The sequence below is a fragment of the Rattus norvegicus genome, chromosome 2 (genome assembly GCF_021556685.1).
Source record: "Rattus norvegicus strain SHRSP/BbbUtx chromosome 2, alternate assembly SHRSP_T2T, whole genome shotgun sequence".
Lineage (NCBI taxonomy): Eukaryota > Metazoa > Chordata > Mammalia > Rodentia > Muridae > Rattus > Rattus norvegicus.
This window is the reverse complement of record NC_141535.1, coordinates 80,434,032-80,461,655: the sequence shown is the minus strand read 5'-3', so window position 1 is coordinate 80,461,655 and position 27,624 is coordinate 80,434,032. Positions and strand designations below refer to the sequence as shown.

At 47.5% G+C, this 27,624-nt stretch overlaps 1 protein-coding gene across 4 annotated transcripts in view; it reads left to right on the top strand.

Annotated features, from left to right (window-relative positions):
* Positions 1-27,624, top strand: part of Trio (trio Rho guanine nucleotide exchange factor) — a 295,435-nt gene that overhangs the window by 99,524 nt on the left and 168,287 nt on the right. For all 4 annotated transcript variants that reach the window (XR_015662892.1, XM_087621836.1, NM_001107658.3 and 1 more), the window contains 6 exon segments: positions 2,083-2,157; positions 8,915-9,029; positions 15,986-16,178; positions 18,307-18,819; positions 19,941-20,063; positions 23,966-24,157. Coding sequence is in view for 3 of the 4 variants with exons in the window: in XM_087621836.1 (XP_087477962.1) it covers positions 2,083-2,157; positions 8,915-9,029; positions 15,986-16,178; positions 18,307-18,819; positions 19,941-20,063; positions 23,966-24,157 (1,211 nt within the window). In the remaining variant the exon portion in view is untranslated.

Below are 27,624 nucleotides of genomic sequence, written 5' to 3'. Positions count from 1 at the left end.
CACGGGCCACGAAAGTCTTAGCCTTTCTGTAGTCTAGTTTAGAATTCATGGGGTATAGCAAAAAGCCGTTTATTTTTAACTTCTTAGAAATTTGATTTTAAACAGCTGCACACTCTGTTTTCATAAATATTCTCTAGGACATGAACAAGAACCTGGGTGAACATTGGCTTGTTGACATGCCTGTTCTCGACCCTGAACAATAGAAAAGGATTCTCTTGGGAGACACCCTTTGGTTTGATCTATAGCTGCAGGTCACTTTGTTCTCACAGGGCTCCCACTGCTTATGGGCCTTCTCATGTCTGCCATGGCTACAGGCTGTCACCAGCCTGGCCCTTTTGCATTAGCTGCACCGCCATCTTTACTCAGGAGCGGTAGTGAGTTACTGTGATGGATGGGGAGCGTTGAGACTGGCTTGAATTCATTCAAGAGTTCCTGAGGCACCTGGAGTGAAACTGTACCCCTCTGGCTCGGGTGTCTGCCATCTAGAAATCAGAACTGCTTCTCAGTCTGGTGGGTTGCCAGCACACAGCAATGGCTGTTCACACAGAAAGTTGGCTTTCTAGAAAGTGAAGTGGCTGGGTGACCTGGAGATCTGAGCCCTGGCTCAAGTCTATCAATACCTGGCTGGGTCATGCCAGAAAGTTCGCTCATATCTTTGGTCCTTGCTGCCTGCCTCTGCCTCTGCAGTGCTAGGATTAAAGCTGTCTGTTGCCACCTGCCTGGCTCAAATGGTTGATTTTTCAGGAAGGCCAAGGGGAACTTGTTATATGCAAGGCTCAGGAAAAAGCTGGAAGCTTGGGGCGGTGAAGCTGACACTTAGTTTGAGGATTCTTTCCCCCAGATCTCCCCTCTCTGTTTCACCTACCACAGTGCATCCCCGAGCGTAACCTAGTCGTGTTGAGCCCCAGCTGAGTGGTGGGCTCAACACCATGCCCTTTCTCCAAGTGCACACTTCCAGGGTGCCTTGACCTAGACACCCTCCTGCTTCCGCCTCCTTGTTGCTGGGATTACAGGTGCGTGGCAGTGTGCCCACCCGGCGAGGGTTGATGTGTATATAGACATATCAGAACTGGGCTGGCAAGCACACTAGAAGTCCATTGATTTAATTCTCTCTACGTAGACTACATCTTTCACCAGTGGTGGGACCAAGATAATGTTTCAGATCCTTTTCGTGTACTATTTGGCAAAAACAGAAATAAACAGGCCTGAGAGAGCTGTCTTGTGTTTCTCTGAGGGTATGTTAGCGATGGCAGATGCAGTAGTTGTAATGGGCATCTAGCCCTAGAATGGTGACCTCTGTTAGAGTTCAAGGCATTAGCATGAGCGTGAGTAAGAAAATCTTCATCCCACGTTCCTAGGTGGGTGCTCTCCTGGTGGGTGAGCTGGGCGTGTTTCGGGTGTAACCCACTCTACTTACATGCTGGCTTGTCCTAAGTTGCAGGATGTATTCTGACTTCTCATAAAATTGTTACAGGGCTATCTAAGATTTTGTTTTTTAAAGCCCATGGCCTGTCCACCTCAGATGTTGGAGTAGCAACAGGCTAGCTTAGTCATTGATGTTACTCTGTAGGTCACAACCCAAAATCTTAGAAGGGTTGAACCTTTTAAGGGAGCATTGGCCAGTGTGGGTTATACATAAGCCCCTCTGCATGCCAGGCCAGGATTAACCAGAGTGGGAAGACTAAGAGGAGGCATCGAGCTCCCCCTAGAGGCTTTGCTGAGCTACAACTAACAGACTTCACAAAAGCTGCTAGTGCTGCACTTTTCTCTGGCAGTTACCTAAATTCTGCAAGGTTAAAATGAAGATTTGGCAAATGATTGGAACTGATTACATATTGTGTCTTCTGGGGACAAATAATCATGGCTAGCATGGCTTCGAGTCTTTAGGGACACTGTCTATGGGTGTGTACAAAGATTCAGCATTAAAATAGAAATGCTGGGGTCAGACTCCGGCGTTCACACAGGGCCTCACTCCCTAATTGATTCATTGGCCACGATGACAGTTGACGTTTTGGCACTGGGTAACGTGGGTATCACCTGTCAGCCAGGCAGCCCAGTGACGCTTTTCTCTCTGTCTTTCAGGGTTTCGAAAAAATGATGAAATGAAAGCTATGGATGTTTTGCCCATCCTGAAGGAAAAAGTCGCCTACCTTTCAGGTAAAATCTGACTTTCTAACCCGCTGTACTTGACTGCTCTGACACCAGAGTTTGATTAAAGCCGCTCACTTGCCACAGCAAATAAAAACATCGACATTTGGTGGACCTTTAAAACTCCCTTATTCTTGAAAACATTAATGCCCAAGCATTTTTAAGACAGCGTGAACATCATAAGCCACCGGGCACTGCTGATCAAACTGTGTCTGTCTGTCACTCTGCAAACATTTGGTTGGCTGTGTTGCCTGAGCCGTTGAGGGGAGCAGCTGTTTGTTAAACGCCTCAGAGTCAGCAGTTGGGAGTGTGACCGCAAATACACACTCAGGGTTTGCAACCTCTCTGCCTTGTCTCCCATGGCTCTTTGTTCCCTCATCTTCCAGGCAAGGCTCCTGTCCTCCACATCTTCTCCTTCCTGGGGTTGTTAGCAGCCACGCCCTCAGGTGTCTGTAAAGTCTCTGCTGTTTCTACTAGCTGATGTCTCCTCTTAAGAAGATGCCTGCTTCTCATCGCTAGCTCTCCCTCCACAGTGTGGAGGTTGACAGCCCAGCCCCCTGCGTGTGGGGCATCTGCCCTCCCTCCTCTGCACAGGGAAGGCTGTGCTTCAAGCCTTTTAGCTTTCTTCCAGGGATCGATGTGCAACTTTACAAGACGGTGCCAGTGAATGGGAGTGAGCCTGCCCTGTGCTCCCGGGCAGTCCTACGGGATGCTGTTCCCTCAGTACCCACTTCTGGCACTATCTGAAACAAGCACGCTGTGCTGGCCCGAGGCAGGCTCCCGTGGCCTCTCAGGTTTAATTACAATATGGTAACCGTGTTGCTTCTCGGTGTCCTAAGGGCGTGTGGTTCTGTGCGTATTTAAGATGAAGTGTCCATGGTGTCTTTCTTTGTTCACTCATTTATACTGTCTGTTGATTTTGGAGAAGAGAATCTAATTAGTAATGAGTCTGCACAGTTAATAAAAAGTGTAAAAGTAGAAAGAGAGGGGCTCAGGTTATTGGAAATACTGGGATTGATGGGTGGATGGGAGGAAGGATAGATGACAACAAATGAATCTAAATCAGTGAATCTGAGGGCTGGTAAAGTATAAAAGTAGACACAAGAGGGCGTCGTACTTGGATGGATGGATGGATGGATGGACGGACTGACTTACAGATTACAATCTACTGAGTTTTGAAAATAATATTTATTTATCTTTCAACTCATCCATAAAAGATTGTGTACTGGCTTGTGCCAGTTTATGAACTACTGGTTTTATACTTAAAATCGGAGTAACTAAAAGATTCTACTTCCAAGAGGAACCATTAGGGAGTTCCACAGGTGACCTGGAATGTGGCGCCTGTGTCTGAGAAGGAGGCCTGCTGTCCATCTGCTCCGGGGCACCAGGACCTCTGTGGTTCCAGTCTGCTCTTCCCGGAAGTGCAGAAGGCAGGCACGTCCAGACAGGTGGACGGAACGGCCATGACAGCCATGACGGCTGGGTTTTGTTTGCCTTCATTCCGTTATTAGGCAGTTAATTCGGACTTTATTATTATGGCATTTTTATGTAACTTACTGTAAAACCTAAACCTTCTTGCCTTTTAACTAATCAAAAAAAAACAAAAAACAAAAAACAAAAAACAAAAAAACCCGAAAGCATTGATCTCATAAATCTTCAATGAAAGCTTAATTCTGCAGGGTTAGTGCTTAGGTGGAGAGAGGTGGTTTACAGTGACCACAGATGAGGACAGAACATTTTAAATAATTAAGGCCAGCGGAGAGTTAACCAGCAAGCAGACAGTTAAGAGGTGTTGCCACACTCTTAGTGTTTCCCAGCTTCTGACCAGAAATAGCTCATGACAATTTTAGGCTATTGTTATCTTGTATATGAAAGGAAGAGTGGGAAATTGTAAAAATAAATTGATTACGTATACTGTATTTTTAGGAAAAGTCCCAAAGAACGATATTCTCGGAAATAATTTTTACTAACTTTCTCTCTGTCTCTGTCTCTCTCTGCTATGTCTCTGTCTGTCTCTCTGTCTCTCTCTGTCTCTCTCTCTCCTCTCTCTCTCTGTCTCTTTCTGTCTCTCTCTGTCTCTGTCTCTCTGTCTCTCTCTCTCTCCTCTCTCCTCTCTCTCTCTCTGTCTCTCTGTCTCTGTCTCTCTCTCTCTCCTCTCTCTCTCTGTGTCTCTGTGTCTCTGTGTCTCTCTGTCTCTCTCCTCTCTCTCTCTGTCTCTCTCTGTCTCTGTCTCTCTGTCTCTCTCTCTGTCTGTCTCTGTCTCTGTCTCTCTCTGTCTCTCTCTGTCTCTCTCTCCTCTCCTCTCTCTCTCTCTCCTCCCCTCTCCTCTCCTCTCTCTCTCTGTCTCTCTCTGTCTGTCTCTCTGTCTCTCTCTGTCTGTCTCTGTCTCTCTGTCTCTGTCTCTCTCTCTCCTCCTCTCCTCTCCTCTCCTCTCTCTCTGTCTCTCTGTCTCTCTGTCTGTCTCTCTGTCTCTGTCTGTCTCTCTCTCTGTCTCTCTCCTCCTCTCCTCTCTCTCTCTGTCTGTCTCTCTGTCTCTCTGTCTCTCTCTCTCCTCTCCTCTCTCTGTCTGCCATATTATGCTGTAACTCTGCATACCATTCCAGTACTTCTAATTTTAATGGAGCCCCCACTTGTACAGCCTTTGCCACGGTATGTTTCTAGAGCATTTTCCTCCTTTCTCAAGGCCTACAACTTTTTTCCTGTCCTCTGCCCTGGAGGTCACTTGTCCTTCAGTTTGTAACGTGTCAGGGAATATTGTGGCACCTTTGCCAAAGCTCTGCATATATGGTGGGCCGTGTAATTCAGTGGTCAGGATGGCTCATTCCCTAGAATTGTCACTAACAGCAAGAATAGAAGTCTCGTAATCACAGTGACTTGTTGAGGCCCAGACCTGACCCTGTGATGGCTGGTACTAGTTTAAAGTTGTAGTAAATAAAAGATTCTACTTCTGAATCCAAGGGGATCATGAAGAAATTCCTCAGGTCCATCTGTAGAACTCGGAGCCTGCGCCTGAGAAGGAGGCCTGCTGCTCATCTGCTCCGGGGCACCGGGACCTCTGTGGTTCCAGACTGCTCTTCCTGGAAGTGCAGGAGGCAGGCACGTCCAGACAGATCGCAAATTTGACAATAACATAGTGAGGCAGGAATGGAACAGCCTTTATTAGTCAAGCCTAGTTAGAGCTAGAAGGACTCTAATAAGGTGGGCCAAATTTGTTGAGAGATTCTGAGATACTGAGAGATACTTATTTGGTTGATTTCTCTAAAGGCCAGTTAGGATTTCTCCTCCTCCTCCTCTTCCTCCTCTTCCTCCTCCTCCTCTTCCTCCTCTTCCTCCTCCTCCTCTTCCTCCTCTTCCTCCTCCTCCTCCTCCTCTTCCTCCTCTTCCTCCTCCTCCTCCTCCTCCTTCCTCCTCCTTCCTCCTCCTCCTCCTCCTCCTCCTCCTCCTCCTCCTCCTCCTCCTCCTCCTCCTCCTCCTCCTCCTCCTCCTCCTCCTCCTCCTCCTCCTCCTCCTCCTCCTCCTCCTCTTCTTCTTCTTCTTCTTCTTCTTCTTCTTCTTCTTCTTCTTCTTCTTCTTTTTCCGGAGCTGGGGACCAAACCCAGGGCCTTGCGCTTGCTAGGCAAGCGCTCTACCACTGAGCTAAATCCCCAACCCCCAGTTAGGATTTCTTGAACTTGAACATGACCTTCTCAAAATACACTTCATTCTTAGGACAGTAGCATACGACTTCTGTACATGGGATGGGTTGAGTGACATCAAGGGGGACATCAGAATGATATTTGAAGTCAGGCGGATGCTGTGTTGAAAGACACCTGACAAGGCCAGGTGTTAGCAGTGTGATGATTTGAAGAGTTAGTTAGGCCACAAGGCCTCCTCCCAGTGAATGAGGTGAAGCATGGGGAAGGTGGCTTGCAGAGTTCCTTCCTGGTGGAGATGCCGCCCTCAGCAGGCAATTCAGTCCACCAACACCTTGACCGTAGACCTCCCAGCATCAGAAGCTTAAGAGAATACATTTCTGATCTCTGTGGACTAACCAGTTTCTGGTGTTGTGTGATAGCAGCACAAATAGAGTAAGACTGAGTCACTGATGAGCTGTCCCGCTGCCACTGCCACCACATCAGAGGGATCTATCACTCACGGGCATCTGTGCCCATTACAGTAATATATCTGACTCTTCCAGACAGATGAGACCATACCCATAAACCTTGTAATGGTCCTGTTTCATTAGTTACCGTCACTTTCTTATTTTTGCTATAAATTACACTTCCTGAGAAGTATGCAGGAAAATCATTGTTTACACACATATGGGGCTCGGTAAGTACAGTCTGAGGTTTGGAGAAATCTAGACAAGGTCGAGTAGTAGCCCCGGCCTCTCCGATGGTGAGAGCAGGCACCGAGGAGGCAGCAGTGGAAGGTCTGTGCAGTGTCAGCTGCTGCTCTGCATGTAGCTCCTGTGGGTGGGCCCAGACAGCTGCTAATTGAGAGCACTTCTGTTTTTGTTAGTACTGCTGTGCAGCTGTAGGGATCGGACCCAGGGCACTTCATGAAGTTCTCCACCTCTGAGCCATGTCTCCAGCTCTAAGCGCATGTTTTGAAAACCTTTCATCACGGCCTCTCAGCCTCAGCAGGCAAGAGAGCAGGAACCAGATCCCCAGGCTGTCTTCAAAGTCTGTCCATTCACATTCTTTCTCCTCCTCTACCCTTATTCTGGATGATTTTGATACTAATTCTAGATGTCATATCATTTACTTACGAGTATTTTGTATATACCTATGAAAGATAACTTAAAAACCTCACTATTATCAGACCTAAACATTTAAGTTATTAAGTGTTAAGTAAAAATACTTTTCATATGAAGTCTGACCCCCACCCCCGCCTTTCTTGAAAAGACTTTTAAAGACATTAGGAAATGAAAAACATTAAACTGTTACATGTCCTATCTTCACGGATAGCCATTAGCATTTCTATAAAAATCTTAAGCACTTCCAAGAAGACTTGTTACTTATCAATGGTCTTTTCCCCTTCTCTCATCAATGCTGCTCCCATAGGACTCGCTCACTTTCTGACTCTACCACTGCTTTAGAGGACACCCAAGCACCGGTGTGAAAGAATGTTTTTGTCGGTGGTCCCCCTGCGGCCATACTCTGTGGCCCTTGTGTATTCAACTCTTGAAGCTTCACCGGAGGCTGAGGGAGACCCCTTGCCAGGCTCACTGTGAGGATCCCCCGAGGAAATGCGAGTCACAGTGTAGCGGGCATGCGGCCTGTCGAGCCTCGCTGTAGCACTGTGTGGTTTGCTGTCTGTGGTTCAGGCTTGCTCCCACTGAATTTATGTTATAAATAACTTATGTGCCTGAACAGTACATATGGATCAGTTTAAGTATTCAGTCTCCATCAAGTCTCATTACTGATGAGAATGAATGCGAAGTCAACCTAGGACATTGTAAAAGCCACATTAATATTCCCTCTGATGAGGTTTTGTTGGTGCAGAGAAAATAAATAGTAAGAGTTTCCGGGCTTGAAGTCTGAGATCTGAAGAGAAATTATCAGAGTTGTAGGACTCAACTTGGGAATGCTGAATTTTCTTTCTGTGATTTTTTTCTACTCTGGTTGGAAATAATAGAGAAAAAACTGACAGTTTCGCCTCCATGTTCAGCCAGGCCACGCCGTCTCCAGGAGAAACCTTCCTGCCATTCTGGTCAAATTTTCTGGTTGTCCCCTTGTTCCTTATGGAACTTTCTTCGACCCTTAAACTAATCTGGCTTTACTACCCAATTTTCCTGCTCACCTGTGGTTTCGTTTGTATGTTCTTTTTCTACTTGAATTTTTTCATACAATGTATTTTGATCATGTTCTTCTCCTCCAATTTCTCCCAAATCCTTTCCACCTCTCTGCCCTACAACTTATTTTTTCTCTTTCTAAAATAAAGAAACAAAAAACAAGACCCTCTAAACCCTATAAAACAAAAATCAAAATGAATAAACAAAAGACTCCCTCCTTCCAAAAAGCCCAAACAATGCCAAACAAAACAGAAAGTCCACCCCCCAAAACAAAACAAAACAAAAAAATCAGCACTCAGTTTGTGTTGGCCACCTAGTCCTGGGCAGGAGGCCTGCTCTGGGAGGTGGGTCATATGCCCAGTGAGACTCTTTGGGAAAAACTGCGTTTTCATTTTCCAAACAAAGGGTATCAGTTACAGCTCTAATGTCCACTTTGCCCTTAGTGCCGAGACACTGTCCGGGTTGAGCCTGCACAGGCCTTACAGCACGTTGCCGCAGTTTTTGGGCGCTCATGTGTGCCTCAGCTCTGCGTGGAGGATGCGGTTCCCTTGGAGTCACCCACCTTTGGCTCTTACAGTCTTGCTGCCTCCTCCTCCGTTCAGCTCCCTGAGCAGGGGAGGGTAAGGGAGCTAGAGAGGGGGAGGAAGAGAGTGGGAGCAAGGGAGAAAGGCTTGTTAAGGGAAGTAATGCATGTGTATGAGAGAACCAGAGTACTCATCTCTCCAAACCCTAGAAAGGCATTTCTTCTTGTGCGTTAGAAGAGATAGAAGGATATCATCTGTATGAGCCTCCAGTCGCCCCTTAGAACCCTGACATTTCCTGAGTCCCGCATGAGATAGGCAAGGATGACAGGGTTCCTTCCTGACCGTGTGGTAGGTTTCACTACAGTTCTGCCTGAACGGATGGTGGAGATGCTGGACTTGCAGGGGCATGTAGAACGTTCTGTCTGATCATGCCGACGCTAAGTTGTTCCCACTGTTTATTTTGCAGGTGGCAGAGATAAGCGTGGAGGTCCCATATTAACGTTTCCAGCCCGCAGCAATCATGATAGAATGCGGCAGGAGGACCTCAGGAGGCTCATCTCCTATTTAGCCTGCATTCCCAGGTAAGCTCTGTGTGACCGCCTTGTCCACATTTTCTGCCTTCCAAGGGTGTGGCCCCTCCCTAGAAAACAGCTAAACAGTAGGTCTAGTTCCAATGAGATCAAACATAAAATTAAGGTCACGATCTTCTTTACTGCCACTTTTATAACCATCGCCGGATTATTCAGAACACTCTGCATCGGGAACCAGAAGCCAGGCCTTTGTTATTGAGAGATGATGGTGGATTTTGGATGCTCACTTAGCTGGGATTTGAGGATCTGATACTGATGACTCAGAAACTGAGAGCTCTTCTTTAGTGAGTCTTACAGCAAGTTCCAGTTGCCTGGATCATCAGAAACTTGTTCTTCTTGACAACCTGCACACATCTTTCTTACACGCTGAGCTTCTGTGTATTACAATGTTCTTTTGATTTGTAATGTGGAGTTTGTGAGACATTAAACATTGTAATCAGCTGGCTGGCACTGTCTTACCAGTTTGGAGACACCATTAAATCTGAGAGATTAGTGACAGGGTTTTGGTGTGGACCTTAACCAACAGCGTGGGCAAGCAGCGTTGTTTCCCAGAGAGTCTGAATGAGGAGCAGTGACTACCTGAGGCAGTGTAGGTAAGCAGGAACAAAGCACTTGGCTAAGGGGCTCAGGAGACAGACAGCTGCACAGAAACATTCAGCTCTCTCTGCCTCCCAGTGGTCCACGGTGCACAGTGCAACCAGCCCCTTCTGGATCCTGCTGCCACGGGCCAAGATGAGCATGCTCCTGCTTCAGTTGCTTTTGTGAGGTGTGAGAAGAGTAACGCCCACTGTTGATATCAGTGCAAGGGGTTTGAGGTAAATGGAGCCCGTGAGGTGGCTCTGCAGGTAGAGCTGATTGCCCCCGAGCTCTGTAGCTTGACTTCACTCCCTCATATTTTCGTCATGGAAGGAGGGAACTGGTTAGACAGCTGCCTGCCGTTCTCCACGTCATGCGTACAGCTACACATACAACTAAGTGTAAAGAGTTAAAAAGAATTGTTTTATCTTATTTATTTATTTATTTTTGAGTTGAGGTACCTGGAACAGGCCCACCAAAATCTGTGGTGTGTGACTGTCTTACGCTAGATGGACCCAAGGGTAGGCAGTTGGGCCCTGTTGTACTAAGCCTTGCAGTGGACAGAAGTCAACCATGCCGTCGATGGTCTGACTTACTGAGGACGTCCATGACAGTATCCATTGGAATACAGCCATGGTGTGTCTGCAGTGACCAGCGAACAGAAGCTGGGGCTGCAGCTCTCTCACAAAGGTAGATATCATGCTTAGCGTGTGCAGGATCATGGATTCTATGCCTGGCACCTGAAAATAAATTCGATATTCGTTCAGTTCACTCAAAACTAATTAGGCTATTGAAAAGGTACATGCGGCTGATTATTGGTGATCTGGGTATGGAGTCTACACTGGTACAAGTGGAAAAGGTTTACTTTTCATTGATATTATACAACTGTTCATTTACACTGTGGCTCGTCTGGGTGATACACCCTTCAAACCATATGTGTGTTTGTGTTGAAGATTACAAGCCCATCTATAGAAGTAGAAGGAAGGGTGCAGCGACACCCATACACTTATAACTGAGTTTAACCATTTATCAGACTGTACCCGTCTTTTTTCCTCTGTGAGTCTCCCTGGGGTACCGTGTAATGCCCCAAACATCATGCAATATCCTGCATCAGCACTTGACTGTGTTCAAGGTGTTCCATCTCCCGAATGCAGTCACTCCATTTCATTACCTTGATTTGCTTTCGCATTTCCAGTCCCAAGTGACAAGGAACAGCGTTTTGTTTATCTTTGGTTAGAAAGCAGATTAACAAGTAACCAAGGCGCCACTCAGGGATGATGGGCAAGCTCCGATGAGGTGGTCGTGATGGAGGTGGATACAACCTGTGTCTCCTCTGATGTCCTTCAAGCTCATTGCCTCCTGGGAGCACTCTAGAACAGCGGGATCAATACATGTCATCAGCAAATTAATAGTGTGGCCATTTTCTTGACGTGGAGCTTTGCTTGTAATACAGTTTGTGTGCTCATTTGCTGACATTTGTGAGAGGCATAAGCTTAGCTCTCTCTGTCTGTGTAGGCTCTGATTCCACTGATACTCTTCTAAGTAGGGACGGTAGCTCTCACCTCAACTAGCTCTTGGCCAGGCAGTGCAGGGCTCACAGTAGGACTACGTGGAGACGTGTGTAGATGCAGAAGGCCTAGGCTGATGACCCGGGACTGTGGCTCGGTGACCGCTGTTGTCTTTGTGATACAGGAAGGGTGAAGGTGACAGTACTCCCTGAGGTCCTTGTGAGTGCTGAGTAAGGCTGCTCATGTGCACCTCTCACGGTGCTTGGGGTGTAGCAGCTGTCTCAGAAATGGTGCAGGGATCTCTCCCTCTATCCTTGCTCTTCTGTTTCTCTCTTTGTCATGCCGTCACTAAGTAATCTAGACTTTGTTCTCTGGCCTCAAGTCCCACCAGTAAGCGTAAGTGTGACTTGTGCTGCTGTGGTATTTGGGTCACTTCTTCCCTCGGCTTAGAAACCATCAACAGTTTGAGAATTGCCATGCAAGTGTGACAACAAGAGTTTGTATTCCCAGCATGCACAGGTCAGGTAGCTGTGCTAGCCCACTTGAGATGCCAGCCTTGGAAGGCTGAGATGGGGATTCTCTGAGCAAGCAGACTAGGGAGACTAGCTGTATCGGTGAACTCTTTGATTGAGAAACCCTGATTCAATGAATAAGCATAGAAGAGTTATCCAAGATGGTTCCTGTATCAGCCTTGGCCTTCTATAGGTACATGCACACATACACTCATGCATACATGCACACATGTATACACAACACCCATGCAGACACAGACACAAAAGTGGAAAAAGAAAAAGTCAACAGTTTGAAACAACAGTGTTTCCAACTCATACCCAGGACAGCACTGCCAGCAGAGGTCTCAGGGGTTCCTAAAGCAGTGGAAATAGCCTCTGGGGTGGCGTTGCTATCGCTGCTTGAACTTTATTTCGTGTTTCCTAAGTTCTTGGGTGTTTTACCTTCATTCATTCATTCATTCGTTCGTTCATTCATTCATTCGTTCATTCATTCATTCAATATGACTACACTGTAGTGGTCTTCAGTCATACCAGGAAAGGACCTCTGGAAGAGCAATCGGTGCTCTTAACCGCTGAGCCATCTCTCCAGCCCATGCTTTACCTTCTTTAGGTGCTTTCTAGTAGCTAAGTGGGTGAGCTCTCCTGATGCTCGGACTCTGCTTGCCCAGGAGTGGTGTGAAGACAACTAGTGCACTGACTTGAGACCGACCACTCATGAGGCTTTCTTCATCTCAGAACTCGGGAAAGTAGGTTTTTCTTTCTTAAAGATCCAGGTCAGAAGGGGCCTGAGTTTTACCTAAATTTTCTTTGTCTTACAGATAATATAGGGCTCTTCATAAAGCTTCTAGATTTCCTAGTTAATAAAGTCACATTTTCCTAAGATCCGCTTCTGTTATCAGGTGGGGGCAGGGCTTGGAGACCACGTTGCATGGGTTCCTTTGATTGTGACTTACAGCAGTTGGACTTAGGGGTGCTGGCAAGTCCTTGCTCTTCCTAGGATTCCTAGCTTTGGGTGTGAAGACAGCATACTGCAGAAGACTGCATGCCCAGTCAGTTTGTGTGCTGTGACTACCACTTTGTGGGGAAGCTACTGGATGGGAGCAGAAGAGTTAATCCTCCTGTAACCATGCAAGCCAAGCATAGTACCTTCTGCTGTTCTCTGCTTGCCCCTGCATTTCACATCATGATGGCCAGGAAGAGGAGGGACAGAGGATACAGGAAGGGGTCAGGACAGGATACAACAAGGATGTGTTTAGTAACCTCCTTCTTGGAATAATATCATCATGATGAACCCTTCAAGGGACGAATTCATTGATTAGGTCAGAACCCCCCATCATCTTTTTTGGAAATACTATCAAATACTGCAAAAGGTGTACTGTACTAATTCAGTTAGTCTAGTCAGGTTGACAAGATTAACCACCATAGGGAGTTAGCAGGTTATTTATAACATTTTCTAAGCATCACTAACACTTGTATAGTGTTGTAGTTTTCTCTTTGTCACTGTGATAAAACACCCAACCAAAAGCAACTTGGGAAGAAAGAGTTTATACTTCTAGGTCATGACAATCCATCGTTGGAAGTCAGGGCAGGAATTCAAAGCAGAGACCTGGATCAGGAGCGGAGGAATGCTGCTTGCTGGCTTGCTCTCTAGGTCATGCTCATCCAGCTTGCTCACACAGCTCAGACCCACCATCCTCCCACCAGTGCTGGGCCCTTCCACACCAATCAAGACAGTCCCTCAAAGACATACCTGTAAGCCAATCTGACCTGCGAAATCCCTCAATGGAGACTCTCTCAGATGACTCTAGGCTATGTCCAGTTGACAGCTAAAGCTAATTAGGACAGGTGGTAAACAGAGCTGTTGGACCATCTGTTTTCTCGCCTGGGCTTTAACCACTATGCCCCTGTGCCAGTGAACCAGGTCTCTGTCAAGTTCCACAACAGACATTTCTGGAATATTTATGTGACACACCTCCATGGATTCATGTTGCTGTCCTGCAAACGTTACATTTGTGAAGCTTTGAAAACTGGTTACAGTGACTGTATGAGACAGGGCAGGGAGGAACATGGCGTTCACAGAAACGTTTGGAGGGTGAAGCACAAGGGAACAGGTGTGGAATCTGTGCAAGAGAGAATCCTGCTGGCTTCAGATGAGATGTACTTTCTTTGCATTTCACCAACATCTAGCAATAACAAATAACTTCCTGGACTTTCCTGCGAGAGTAGGTTATCTCAGTTTGGATGACACAGGCAGAAATTGAAATGTAGGCTATTCATGTTAGGGGCAGACCTCCCTCTAGCCTCACTGAGATTCCATCAGGTCTCAGTGTCCAAGGCCTGTAGGCAGTCTACCAGCATCTACCCAAAGTGGAGTCTGTCTCATTATGCTGGATCACAGTAGAGCCTTACCTCTAATCATTTGGAAGCCAGCACTGAGTTTCCGTAAGTCCCTGACATTAAAATGTAGTAAGGACATAGGGTTTTCTGCCTTTCTCGGGACAACTTATTCGCAGTTTTTGGTTTTCCTGGTTTGGTTTTTGTGAGACCGAGTATCATGTAGCCCAGATGCATGAGCTCTGGTGGTGGTGCAGAGCTCAATACAAAGTTGAGGATGACCTTGAATCTCTGATCTCCTTGCCTCTACTTCCCAAGTGAGATTACAGACATGCACTGCCACACATAGTTTATGTAGTGTGTGTGTCAAACTTGGTGGTGTTAGGCAGACACCCTGCCAAGGGATACACACTTCACACTTAGTAACATTGTTGCAGATGTGCACTCTCCATCTAGTCCCATGCTGAGATTCCCCCCCCCCCCCCACTCCATTTCTTTTTGAGATGGGACTTGCTTGTTGCTTATGCCAATCTCAGCCCTGGCTTCTGTGACCTTCCTTCCTCAGCATCCTCTATGCTGGGACTGCAGGCCTGAGCACCAGGCCTGGATGCAGCTGCCCTTTTGTTTGGTTAACTGCCAAGGGCCCAGAGAGGATAACCAAGTACCCCTAACAGTTTGGATTTGTGACAGAAGCCAGCACTGTCACCACCACCACCACATTCATACCATCTATGCGACCAGATAGGAAGATGAATGTGATCTGACTGCAGATATAAACCTAGGTTTTCCTCACAGAGCTTGTTAAGATGATGTCAGGAATCTCCTGGTGGGACAGGGTTAGAGGAGAGGGACCACAGACAGATTTGCAAAGCTCCCAGCATCACTCGCTCGCCAGTGGGTGGTTGTCTTTTTGCTGGTGGCCTTGGAAATCCTGAAAGTAAAGTTGTCCCCATCTTGGGTTCTGCATGCCACACTGTGAGTGTGTACTTCTTAGTACTCCCCAGGGGTCTGTCTGTGGTAGTTACTAAACAAGTGTGTATCCCATCAGTGAACAATGCACAAAAAGCCAGAATGCAATACCATATCTATGAAGAACTAAAAACTTAAAGGCTGTTGAAGCTGAACCCTCTTCAAAGCCACTATTCTGCCTTCACTCCTTTGGGGTCAGGTTCTGGTCTCTTCTGGTGTCAGGGAGGGGGTAACATTGCTGAGCTGCCCAGGTGAAAGGGCATCATGATGTGGTTCTTGAGGTCAGTGTGTGGGTCCCCTCCTTGTTCCTTTCCTCCCCTCAGTGAATGTGTGTGTGCATGTGTGTGTGTGTGTGTGTGTGTGTGTGTGTGTGTGTGTGTGTGTTTGAATGTCTGCGTGTCTGTGTTTCTGTCCCTGTCTCCATCCGTTGGTCTGTCAGTCTATCCACCCTGAGCATGCCTGTTGGGGACACGTGTGCCTGTTTGTGCACAGGTAGATGTGCGTGTGTGGGTGTGCTCACAGAACATCAGGGGATATCAAATGTCTGCCTTAACATTTTTGGCCTTATTCCCTGGAGTGTCTCTGAACCTGGAACTAGGCTGCAGTCAGCCGTCCCCAGATCCTGCTGTCTTCATCCTCCACAGTGCTCGGTTACAGGAAGGCAGGGCCAGACCCAGTGGTTTTCGGTTTTTTGTTTGTTTGTTTGTTTGTTTGGTTTTTTGTTTGTTTGTTTTGTTTGTTTTTGCTTTTTTGTTTTCCCTCTTATTTTGTTTGAGTGCTTTGCCTGCCTGTCTATCCCCTGTTCCATGCAGTAATCATGAAGGCCAGAAGAGGGCCTCAGATCCCTTAGGACTGGAGTCACCAATGTCAGGGAGCTACCACATCAATGCTGGGAAAGGAACCTGGGTCCTCTGCTTTTCACCCTAATACATGCTAGTTGTGAATGTGGGTGCTTGGGGATGTGAGCTCTGGTCCTCACACTTACACAGCAAGGGCTCCAGCAGCTGGGCCGTCTCACTCACTCATCAGCCTCTTTCCTGCCCTGCAGCGAGGAAGTCTGCAAGCGAGGGTTCACGGTGATTGTGGACATGCGCGGCTCCAAGTGGGACTCCATCAAACCACTGTTGAAGATCCTGCAGGAGTCCTTCCCCTGCTGCATCCACATCGCCCTGATAATCAAGCCCGACAACTTCTGGCAGAAACAGAGGACGAATTTTGGCAGTTCCAAATTTGAATTTGAGGTAACACTCACTCCAGGTAGTCACATCCTAAACTCACAGGCACAGTCTGTGATAAGCCAGTGCATCCCCACCACAGTGGGCTGATGGCATGGCAGGTCTTTACAGCCAAGCCTTGAGTGTGGCCTAGCTAGCCGCCTTATGTGTGTATGGTAAACATTGGTTAATGCTTAAAGTAGATGCCTTCGTCCCTTTTCCCCGTGTGGTGGCTTTTGGCACAGGGGTTTGGACTTCAGTTCTTTGGGATTAGGGTGTGGGGCCATGGTAGCTTGGAAGGAGAAGCCTGTTCTCATCACCTCACTTGAACAGCTCCCCCTGTCAGCACTGGGCCGAGTGACTGCAGATGTGCGGTGACTGCTGCATCCTGGGCATGAGGGAATATGAGGGGCATTGAGCCCATCTGGTCATCGATAGTGGGGAGACTCCTCAGCCACTCTACATGTCGTCTTGTAAAAGTGTACGGAGTCTTTGAGAACTGTAGAGCTCTGCATTCAGCTGGGCCTAGACGATGGCTGTCAGACGGTTATAAAAAGTAAACCAAAGCCTGCTAATTTATTTTCTTTCCCACTGAGAGCCGCCTCTCCTTAAGCCACCACAGTTCTGACAAGGCTTTTGATGTGGTCAGTTTAATGGGATGATTAGAGGAGAAAGTATCCCAGCCGGCTTGAAGCTTGGCTCAGGTCCTGTTCTGTAATAGGACAGGGATAGTTTCTCGTTATAAATTATAACCGTTCCTGGTGGACAGAAAAGCCTGCTGTCCTGCCGTCTCTGCCGTGATATTAGGCTGTAAAAGATTTCGGTGTAAAAGAATCGTGTTTTAAGGTAAACAATATTCCACAGTGAAACAACATCAGTTGTACTTGTCAACATGTCTCCTCCTGTGTACTACTTGGATTTTAAAATACCTTCCCACAATGCTGAGTTTCCTCTCTGGAGTTAAACTCTGGCTTTATTGGAAACTGCTTTGAAGTGGTCTAAGTGAAATAGAAAGCACACTTTATCCTCATACTCAATAAGTAGTCATTTTGGAAGATAATTTACTGGCTCTTAGTATTTGCTTAGTGGAAAATTTAAAGTGTAATGCATTTTAATTATACATGTTTTAAACAAAAAAAACCCCAGTAGTTTGCATTCATATAAGTATTTACTGATGTTACTTATTAGTCTCTTACTCTGGGCTCCTGAAGGTGCCTGCCTGTTTTCCTCCTGACCTGGTTGTCTCTGTGTGGTTCTCTCTCTCTCTCTCTCTCTCTTTCTCTCTCTCTCTCTCTCTCTCTCTCTCTCTCTCTCTCTCTCTGTGCGTGTGTGTGTGTGTGTGTGTGTGTGTGTGTCTGCCTCCATGCAGGTTACTGATGATCCAGCAGATGGATAAGAAAAAGCCCATTGTAGCACTGTAGGCTAAAGGCAGTGCAGGCTTGAGCTGCTCTTTCCAGCCTGTTGCCATGTGCTGTTTCTTAATCCAGCCAGCACGGAGATGTCAGTTCTGAGTGTGCGTCAGAGGTGGCAGAGGTTGGGTAGCGGGTCTGTTTTTCTTTCAGTTCTAGACCAGCTCAGTTTCCCTTGTGTTCGCATTTCACACACACACACACACACACACACACACACACACACACACACACACACACCCCAGTGTGCTTCCTTTTCACTTACCTCAGATGAGGTTGAGAGTTCTGGCTTAGACTGGGATAAACTGAAGCTTCCTTAGTGTTAAATTGGGTTGCAGGACAGGCTGTGTACAGTGGTTAGGCTGTACAGATGTGTGGCAACCCCAGGGAAGCTGGCATTCCCAGTGTCTTTACCCTGTGAAAACATTTTCAACAACTCTTGTGAGGCATTAATAAGACTACGATTTAGGTTTTTCTCGTTCTTCAAGTGAAATCCAGTTGACTTGGAGCTTGTGAAAATTACAGTTCTATGCTGCTGGGCATTCTCCCTCACATGCTACTTCCGTGGAGTTTTTCATTGCATGGATAATGAGTCTCCCTCTGTATTCCGGGAGGCAGAACCAGACATTGACTGGGTCTTTGTACGCAGGTTATTCTTTACTTAGGGAACCTCTGTGTGACCACTGTAAGTTATAGGATGTGATCACATGGTTCATCTTCTCATACATGTTTCTTTCCTCCCCAAGACAAATATGGTCTCTTTAGAAGGCCTTACCAAAGTGGTTGACCCCTCCCAGCTAACCCCTGAGTTTGATGGCTGCCTAGAGTACAACCATGAGGAATGGATAGAAATCCGAGTAGCTTTTGAGGACTACATTAGCAATGCAGCCCACATGCTGTCCCGGCTAGAGGAACTTCAGGACGTCCTTGCAAAAAAGGAGTTACCTCAGGACCTAGAGGGGGCTCGGAACATGATTGACGAGCATTCTCAGCTGAAGAAGAAGGTGATCAAGGCTCCCATCGAGGACTTGGACTTAGAGGGGCAGAAGCTGCTTCAGCGGATCCAGAGCAGCGAGAGTTTTCCCAAAAAGAACTCAGGCTCGGGCAATGCAGACCTGCAGAACCTCTTGCCCAAGGTGTCCACCATGCTTGACAGGCTGCACTCGACTCGGCAGCACCTGCACCAGATGTGGCACGTGAGGAAACTGAAGTTGGACCAGTGCTTCCAGCTGCGGCTGTTCGAACAGGATGCTGAGAAGGTAAAGGTGGGGAGGGCCGTGCAGCCCGACAGGGGCTGCTGCTGGGTTGGTGGGTCTCACAGCCAAGACTGACGTGACAAGGTGAGAAACCAGAAGGTCTATGTTACAACGATCACACCACAGCAAAGGCCATCCAGAGACCTCGCTTACATCTGGCTTCCAGTTTTACTCACAGTGCAGTGCCTGAGGCAGTGTGAGCTGAAGCTGCCGATGCTTCTGTGAGAAGTGCCAGAAAGGCAAGGGTGATGTTGTTGTTGTTAAAAGTACAAATTCATGATTGTATTCTTTTTTTTTTTTTCGGAGCTGGGGATCATGATTGTATTCTTAAAAGCAACAATTTAATATATAGATTTTCTGGTACCTTCCCGCTCTTCAAACAAAGCCATCAAACCCTTTCAGACCGGTACCTGTGTCCTTAATAACAAGAGAGTGAGGCCATTAAAAACACGTTTCTCTGTGATCCAAGCAGTACTGCTCCGTGTTCTCATGTGCTATTCTTGTGCGCTAGAGACAGCAGCTGGCCAAAGGGAACGCCCATTCATCAGCAGCTAATGTATTCTTTGCAATGTCAAAGAAAAGGACACTTGCAAACAAGCCATGAGCATAGGTGAAGTAATCCCTCTTAACTTACAGTCATTGAGTTTTCTCTTTTCATGGGCTGGCAAACTTATTGCAGAGTAATAAAAGCATATTAGAAATTTTTGATACAGTACATTAAAAGGACCTTCAGTCAGGTGACAATATCACTGGGTTACAGGAGACCTAGGCTTAAAACGCTCAAGTCTTTTAAAATATTTTTGTTACTTTTATTGTTTGCATTTGCTCAGGTTTCTGTGTCAGCTGTTGGTTATCTGCAAGGGTCCTGATGCAGACACCCAAGAGCCCTGGTTCCATCTTGAGCAGTGTGACATGTGGACCCATTTCTGGAGGAAGGGTGGTGGGCACAGAGACAGAAGTTTCTCTTAGCATGGGGGAGTGGGCTGAAACTTCCTTGGGGCTCTGCTGCTGTTGAAGCGCCTGCTTGTTCTCAGAGCTCTCAGAGAAGCGACTCCCTTCCCCAGCACACTCCTCGGCCCCGCCTCTTTCCGCAGTGATCCCAGCTTGTCCTTTTCTCCTGGTAGATGTTTGACTGGATCACACACAACAAAGGCCTGTTTCTAAACAGCTACACGGAGATCGGGGCCAGCCACCCTCACGCCATGGAGCTTCAGACGCAGCACAATCACTTTGCTATGAACTGTATGGTAAGCCGTTATCAGACCCTACAGATTCTGGCCTACAAAAGGTTTTTAGCAAACAGGAGGCAGTTAGTGGCCGGAGCACCCACACCTCACACAGCCGTGTGGAGCCTTCAGGGAGACAGTGGACGTAGAGATGGTAATTGCCACTCTTTTCATTTTCTGTCTGACTTTGGATGATCTGTTTGACCTCTTTAACCCTCAGTTGCCTAGTCTATGAAGTGGGTTCACTGTGTAACTTTGCTGTATTGTGTTGTTTACTCTATATGTATAAAACACTTTAGGATATATGTATAAAACACTTTAGTGCTCAAGACATCACAACTAACACCTGCGATGTTACCCAATTAAAGCAGGTGAGGAACTCCTAAAAGATGAGAGATGTCTCTTCCCTCCCTCATCTCCCTCCTCCCCACCTCTCATTTTCTTATTTACCTTTCTCAGTTACACTTCACTTAGAGTATGCTGTGGACAGCAGTTCAAGAGCTTTCTGGGCCGTTCTTGCTCCTTGTTGAAGACACCTACAGGAGTCTTCAGCCTTCGTGCGTGCATGGCAAATGAGGCCCACTAGCTTTTGGTCCTTTCTCCCACTGCCTGCAGTGTTTTGAGGAACCTTAAAGCATAAAAGACTAATTACAAGTCCAAACGTAGACAGTTTGTAAAGGAACCACACTAGGGAATACAAGAATGACGCACATTATAGCACATCATACCAGCCCGAGGAGGAGAGTCCAAGTGCAGGTCCTCGTCGTGGGGATGACCCATGGCAGAGCCTGTGTAGCTCACCATGTCTCTGGTTGTGCTGAAAGTGGTGGCCCACGGGAAATGGGAGGCACAAAGACTGGCATAGTCTGCTCAGGAAATGAAAGTGACAGAGGACTATCTAATCGAGTCTACGCGTGAGCATCTGTGGTTCCCACAGGAGGACCATTGCTTTCTTTCTTTTTTATTTTATTATTATTATTCTTTATTTTCTTTGCGTTGGTCTTTTGCCTGCATCTATGTATGAGTGAGGATGTCAGATCTTGGAGCTACAGACAGTTGTGAACTACCATGTAGGTGCTGGGAATTGAACCTAGGTCCTCAAAGAGCATTCAGTGCTCCTAAACACTGAGCCATTTCTCCAACCCCAGGGAGGACCATTTCAATGGACTGCTCTTCCCTTGTTCTCACTGTTCTAAATTAGAACCTCGGCACTTACTCTTGGACAGACTGCAGAGTAGCTTTTTCTCAAGGAGTCAGGGAAAACAGTATTAGTAAACCCAGCTAATAGGGGACAGGGAGCATGGGAGGAGCATAGAGGAAAATGGAAGGTGTTACTTCTCAGTCACTCCTCATGGAGATCCACAGCCCGAGCGGGGGAGATATGGGCCTCAGTTTCCCCATGATGACAGGGTGCCGGAGATCCACAGCCAGAGCAGGGAAGATACAGGTTTCAGGTTCAGAGCATCCGGCCCTTGCTTGCTTGACTCTTATTTCTGACACTAGTATGTGTCTAATGCAGGAAGTGAGCGTGCATCAGAGCTGCCTTGGGGGTCCAGGAAGCAAACGAAGGGAAGGGAGCAAGGGTCTTGTAGATATTGCAGAGGCACACCTACTTCTTGTCCCTAGACCCATCTCTGCTGGTGCTACCTGTTAGCTAAGGGCAAAGCTTAGCAAACACTCAGCATGTGAGTCTTTGGGAGACATCCCATCCCCATAGTACTTTGCTTTTAGTTTAAAGGAAGCTAGTTAAATGTATTTTAATTAATATACCCACACAGGCCAGGAGCATAGTCTCATTATTGTCACACCTCCATGAAGAACCCTCTGCCTCTGCTGCTTAGGACCTCCATGGTCTGTGAGTCTGTAGAGAAGGAACGTGGGTGGGGCTTGTCCAGCCCCTCACCCGTGTATAAAGGCAATTCCACCGGGGTCTTGGTTCTGGTTGGGTGATAATAGAGAGGATCAGCAAAAGAGGGTGCAAGGAAAGCCAAGGAGAGAATTCTGTAGGTTAGGGTTTGGACTCAGGGCAGCCCTGCAGGCTGGAGGCAGTGTGGCTCAGAGGGGTGGAAAGAGGAAGGGGCCCGAGAGGGAGGAATTAGACAGACTGACTAAGTTAGTAGTGAGTAGCAGGAGGCAAAGGTTTATCTTCCACTCGGGGGAGTACAGACAGGAACAGGACAAAGTCAAAAATAAAAATACATGAGTAATTCGGGATTTGTTGATTGTGTGCCACCACAACATGTTATCCCAAAACAAGTTTGTTGAATGTTAGAATAGACTGCAAGAGGAATGGAAGCAGGAGTGTGCACAACTGTAAGATCACACTGCACACAACTGTAAGAGCACACTGTGCACAACTGCAAGATCACACTGTGCACACAACTGTAGGATCATGCTGTGCACAACTGTAGGATCACACTGTGCACAACTGTAAGATCACACTGCACACAACTGTAGGATCACACTGTGCACAACTGTAGGATCACACTGTGCACAACTGTAAGGTCACACTGCACACAACTGTAGGATCACACTGTGCACAACTGTAGGATCACACTGTGCACAACTGTAAGGTCACACTGTGCACAACTGTAGGATCACACTGTGCACAACTGTAGGATCACACTGTGCACAACTGTAGGATCACACTGTGCACAACTGTAAGATCACACTGCACACAACTGTAGGATCACACTGTGCACAACTGTAGGATCACACTGTGCACAACTGTAAGGTCACACTGCACACAACTGTAGGATCACACTGTGCACAACTGTAGGATCACACTGTGCACAACTGTAGGATCACACTGTGCACAACTGTAGGATCACACTGTGCACAACTGTAGGATCACACTGTGCACAACTGTAAGATCACACTGCGCACACAACTGTAGGATCACACTGTGCACAACTGTAAGATCACACGGCACACAACTGTAAGATCACACTGCACACAACTGTAGGATCACACTGTGCACAACTGTAAGATCACACTGTGCACACAACTGTAAGATCATGCTGTGCACACAACTGTAGGATCACACTGTGCACAACTGTAGGATCACACTGCACACAACTGTAGGATCACACTGTGCACAACTGTAGGATCACACTGCACACAACTGTAGGATCACACTGTGCACAACTGTAAGATCACACTGTGCACACAACTGTAAGATCACACCGTGCACACAACTGTAAGATCATGCTGTGCACTGATGTAAGATCACACTATACACAACTGTAGGATCACACTGTGCACAGCTGAAAGATCACACTGTGCACACAACCGTGCTGTGCAGAGGAAAATGTAGGTTTGGTTCTGATCTTAAAGCCTGTATGCTTAGTGTTCTGGTCGATCCATAGACCCGGGTAGGGATTTGAGCAGAGCACAGGATCTACATCACCCCTTCTACACCTTAATTCCCACTCCTGGGAGAAAGTAGATCCATCTGAAGGTTTTCTGTTGGCACAAACAATGGCGTGAGTTTGTACCGAAAGGAGAGCTTGTCTCCACACAAATAACCTTTGGTTGCCAAGTACATATTTTTGAATTCCTGGGTTCTAGTCGGGTTTCTAAAGTTCTTTGTGATTGCCATCTGGATCCTCATCAGGGTCGGAAGCCAGGAAGTGAGTAACAATGTATTTGTGTGTACCCACTTGTGTATCTGATTGCTTTGTGGTTAACAATTATGCCTTTCAGTGAGTTGATTGAGAATTTTAGTTTTAAAAATAGAATTTGGAACCCAGCTCAGCGTTGATAAGAATTCCGAGAGTGAGATGCTTGACATAGGTACCAGGTGATTCTGCTCGTAGACCGGGGAACTGTCAGCAGGCTGTGCACACAGGGTTCTGCGCTTCTTAGGGGGGCGCCCTCTGTCCACATCCCTCAGTGAGCCTCTTCCTCTGACTCCCCCGCAGAATGTGTATGTAAATATCAACCGCATAATGTCGGTGGCCAATCGCCTGGTGGAGTCGGGCCACTACGCCTCTCAGCAGATTAAGCAGATCGCCAATCAGCTGGAACAGGAGTGGAAAGCGTTCGCAGCGGCCTTGGACGAGCGCAGCACCTTGTTGGACATGTCCTCCATCTTTCATCAGAAGGCTGAGAAGGTCAGTGCCTGGAACCCCCAGCCCACAGAGCCAGGTCCTGTCATTGTGTCGTCCTGCCCTCGCCCCGCCCCGCCCCGCCCCGCCCCGCCCCGCCCCGCCCCCCTCGACATCTTGTGTATGTGACTCTATGTGGCTTCATAAAGGATTTACCCTGCCAGCTCTCAGCCTCAGCCTCACAGTGGGCTCCCACCGGTCTCACCCGTTGCTGTGTGAGCTCAGGCAGATGCACCTTTCAACTCGTTATGTCTGTCCTTGTTCTGTTTGCTGGCTCGCTCATTGTGCATATGAGGCAAGGTTCCTTGTGTAGTTCAGGCAGGCTGGGAGCATGCAGAATCATACAGCCTGCGTCAAACTGGCCAGACCCCACTTCGGTGCCCAGTGGCAGAATTGCAGGTGTGCCCAACTCTTTCATTTCTTGGAGTTTTGTTTTTTTTGGGGGGGGGGTCAGTTTGGGTTTTTTTTGTTTTGTTTTGTTTTTTTGGTTTGTTTTTTGATTTTCCAGGGGAGGGTAAAATAGAAAAAAAAATACTTGCTTTGGCATTTTTGCTTTAGAGCATGAAAACAACTTCTTGATCCTGCCCTGCAGTGTCTGGAATATGGTAAATGCGGGTTGTGTATCTCTTAAATGAAATACATGGGAAATAGGTCAGTGTTCAAGGTTCTGATAAAGTCTTGGAGAATCCAAAATGTTCTGAAATTTTTATTTTAAAAAGTTGCTTTTGCATGGCTCAGAAGTTTCACACTTCAGGTTTTCTCACTAGCAGTGTCTGGCCTGTAACAGTAAGCAGTAGCTGCTGCTCTTTCTCCATCTTCTCTCTCTTTTCTCCCTCTCTGTCCTCCCCCCTCCCTCTCTTCCTCCTCTTTCTCCTCTTCCTCCCTCCCTCCTTTTCTCCTTATTATCTGCACTGGGATACTGCAAGCTGGGCATGCCTCTCACAGCTTCCACATCTGGATCTTATGGAGATGTTCATGGCCCTTGGCAGCCAGCTGTGTGTCTCCTCGGTTGGCTGGGCCTTCTATTGTTGCCCTAAGATGTATGCCTGGCTGCAAAGACCAGCCTCTCAACAACAATGTCTCTTCTGGGCAGGGGCAGTGATAGGTAGGACTTTTTTGCCTTTCTTGATTGGAGAAAGGGTATTTCCAGGAGGCCCCTGAACACCAGCACTCTTCCCACTCTTTCTTAGGTAAGGATGGGTGTGCTCACCGGGAAAGGGTAGGTCCAGCCTTTGGTCTTCTGCATGCATAGGAAGGCTATACCAGCCAGGGCTGTGTCGGGACGGCTTTGAGGCAGGTAGCTTGGCACCATTACTAAGGGATGTAGATCCTCACCCCACATTGTTTTCGTGGGCTAAAGTTGAAAGAGTCTCATTTAAGACAGGGCATGTCGATCCCACAACACGCCTCCCATCTCGGCTCATGCACACATGCCTGGGAAGGCAGCAGAGGTGGTTGGTAGCTTATTTACTGGCATAGCTCTCTCTCTCTCTTGAAGGAAGAGCAGTACTTTTCTAAGGCTTGGCATCATGGCATGATGGTTCTGAGAGGGGAAAGTATCTCTTTCATCTCAAACCAGTCTCTACTGATGACAGAAGCAGTCAATAAAACCAAGCAGATGCCCCAGCGTGCCCAGGGTCTCAGCGAGGCAGTCTGTGTTACACAAGACAGTAATTAGCAGTGATCTCAGCCTAGAAACCTTTACAGTGTGAAGCAAGGAAAGAAGTGGGATCCAAACAGGAAAGTGTCTTAAAGGCATCGTGTAAAAGCTGTGCGAGAGGCCTTCAGGTCTTGCTGGTAGCTCTCAGTCAAAGGTAAACAAAACCCACACCTCGAACGTCATTTAAAGTCACAGGATTCCTCTTCAGCATGAACTGGCATGCTCTCCGTGACCCTGAGTCTACCTCTGCTCCTTAGGGAGCACAGCAGATGCACTTGAGCTTCTGACATCATCGGTAAAGGCAACTGTGTGTCCCTTACCTGTGCTGTCTTTAATAGTCATACTCTGTAGCTGTTAGCAGGCTACTAAGTTATGAGATGATGAATTGCTGGGGGCGGGGGCGGGCAGAAGGGACGTGGAGAGAATAGGAACACCGGAAGCAGAGCAAACTGACTCTCAGGAATGGCAAACAGTCTGTAGTCTGTCTGGAGGGATTCAGAACGCCCAGGCGTTCAGGTGCTGCTCTGACCTGCTTAAGGATAATCTAGAAATATGCGTGTCACAAGGGCAGCTCCTCACCCATGGTTCACCACTAAAAATTTCAAGCACGCAGCAAAGTTGAAAGAGCCCGAGGTGTTTGGGTAAAATGAATGAGTGTAATTTAGAAATTTGAAGGAAAATAAACTAGAACAGTATTACTGATCAGAAATTCGTGGGACCCTATAAGAGCTCCACAGCGTTCCGGGTCTCTGCACATAAAATAGTTAGGGAAAGGAAGCACAGCTGAGCTTAGGAGAGGGCTGGTGAAAATGAGCACTGTATGTGTTCTAGACCTGGGTGAGGCACAAGTCTTGTGCCCAGACACCCACCAGGTGCAGCAGGAGCAGTGGGGTCACTTTGCAAAGGCTTCCTTACTCTCTTCCTCACAGGCATGCAGGAACCCCAGTGGAGTCATAGGGACACCAACCCACCCACAAAACTTTTGACCCAGAATGTATCCTGTGTGCAAGAAGTGCAGGCACAGGGATGGAGCAGAGGCTGACGGAATGGCCAACCAATAACTCGCCCAACTTGAGACCTATCCCATGGGCAAGCACCAATCCCTGACATGATTAATGATGCTCTGTTATGCTTGCACACAAGAGCCTAGCATGGCTGTCCTCTGAGAGGCTCCACCCAGCAGCTGACTCAGACAGATGCAGACATCCATAGCTAAACAGTGGATTGAGCCTGGGGACTCTTATGGAAGAATAGGAGGAAGGATTGAGGGCCCAGAAGGAGATAGGAGCTCTACAGGAAGACCAACAGAATAACTAACCTGGTCCCTTGGGGCTCCCAGAGACTGAACCACCAACCAAAGAACATACATGGACTGGACTAGGCTTCCCCGCACACATGTAGCAGATGTGCAGCTTGGTCTTCATGTGGTTCCTGAACAACTGGAGGGGTGCTGGCTGTCCCAAGTGGTTGCCTTTATGTGGGATGTGTTGTTCTAGCTGGGCTGTCTTGTGGGAAAGAATGTGCCTAGACTTGAGGTGCCAGGGTGAGGGATACTGGGGGTTGAGGGGAGGAAGGGGGAGGCACACACTCAGAGGAGAAGGGGGTTGGGTGGTTGGGTGAAGGGTTGTGGGAGGTGATGACCAGGAGGGGCAGTGAGCAGGATGTAAAGTGAGTAAGTAAAGATCTGTAGCCCCTTAACTGCCTTGCTGGTTGAAGCAGGCTTCTCTGAAAGGGTTACCTGCCTCAGTGAGCCCCTTAGCGTGCCACCTCTGACTCCGTGAGCTCTGTGTTGGTGTTTTCCACTGACATTGTA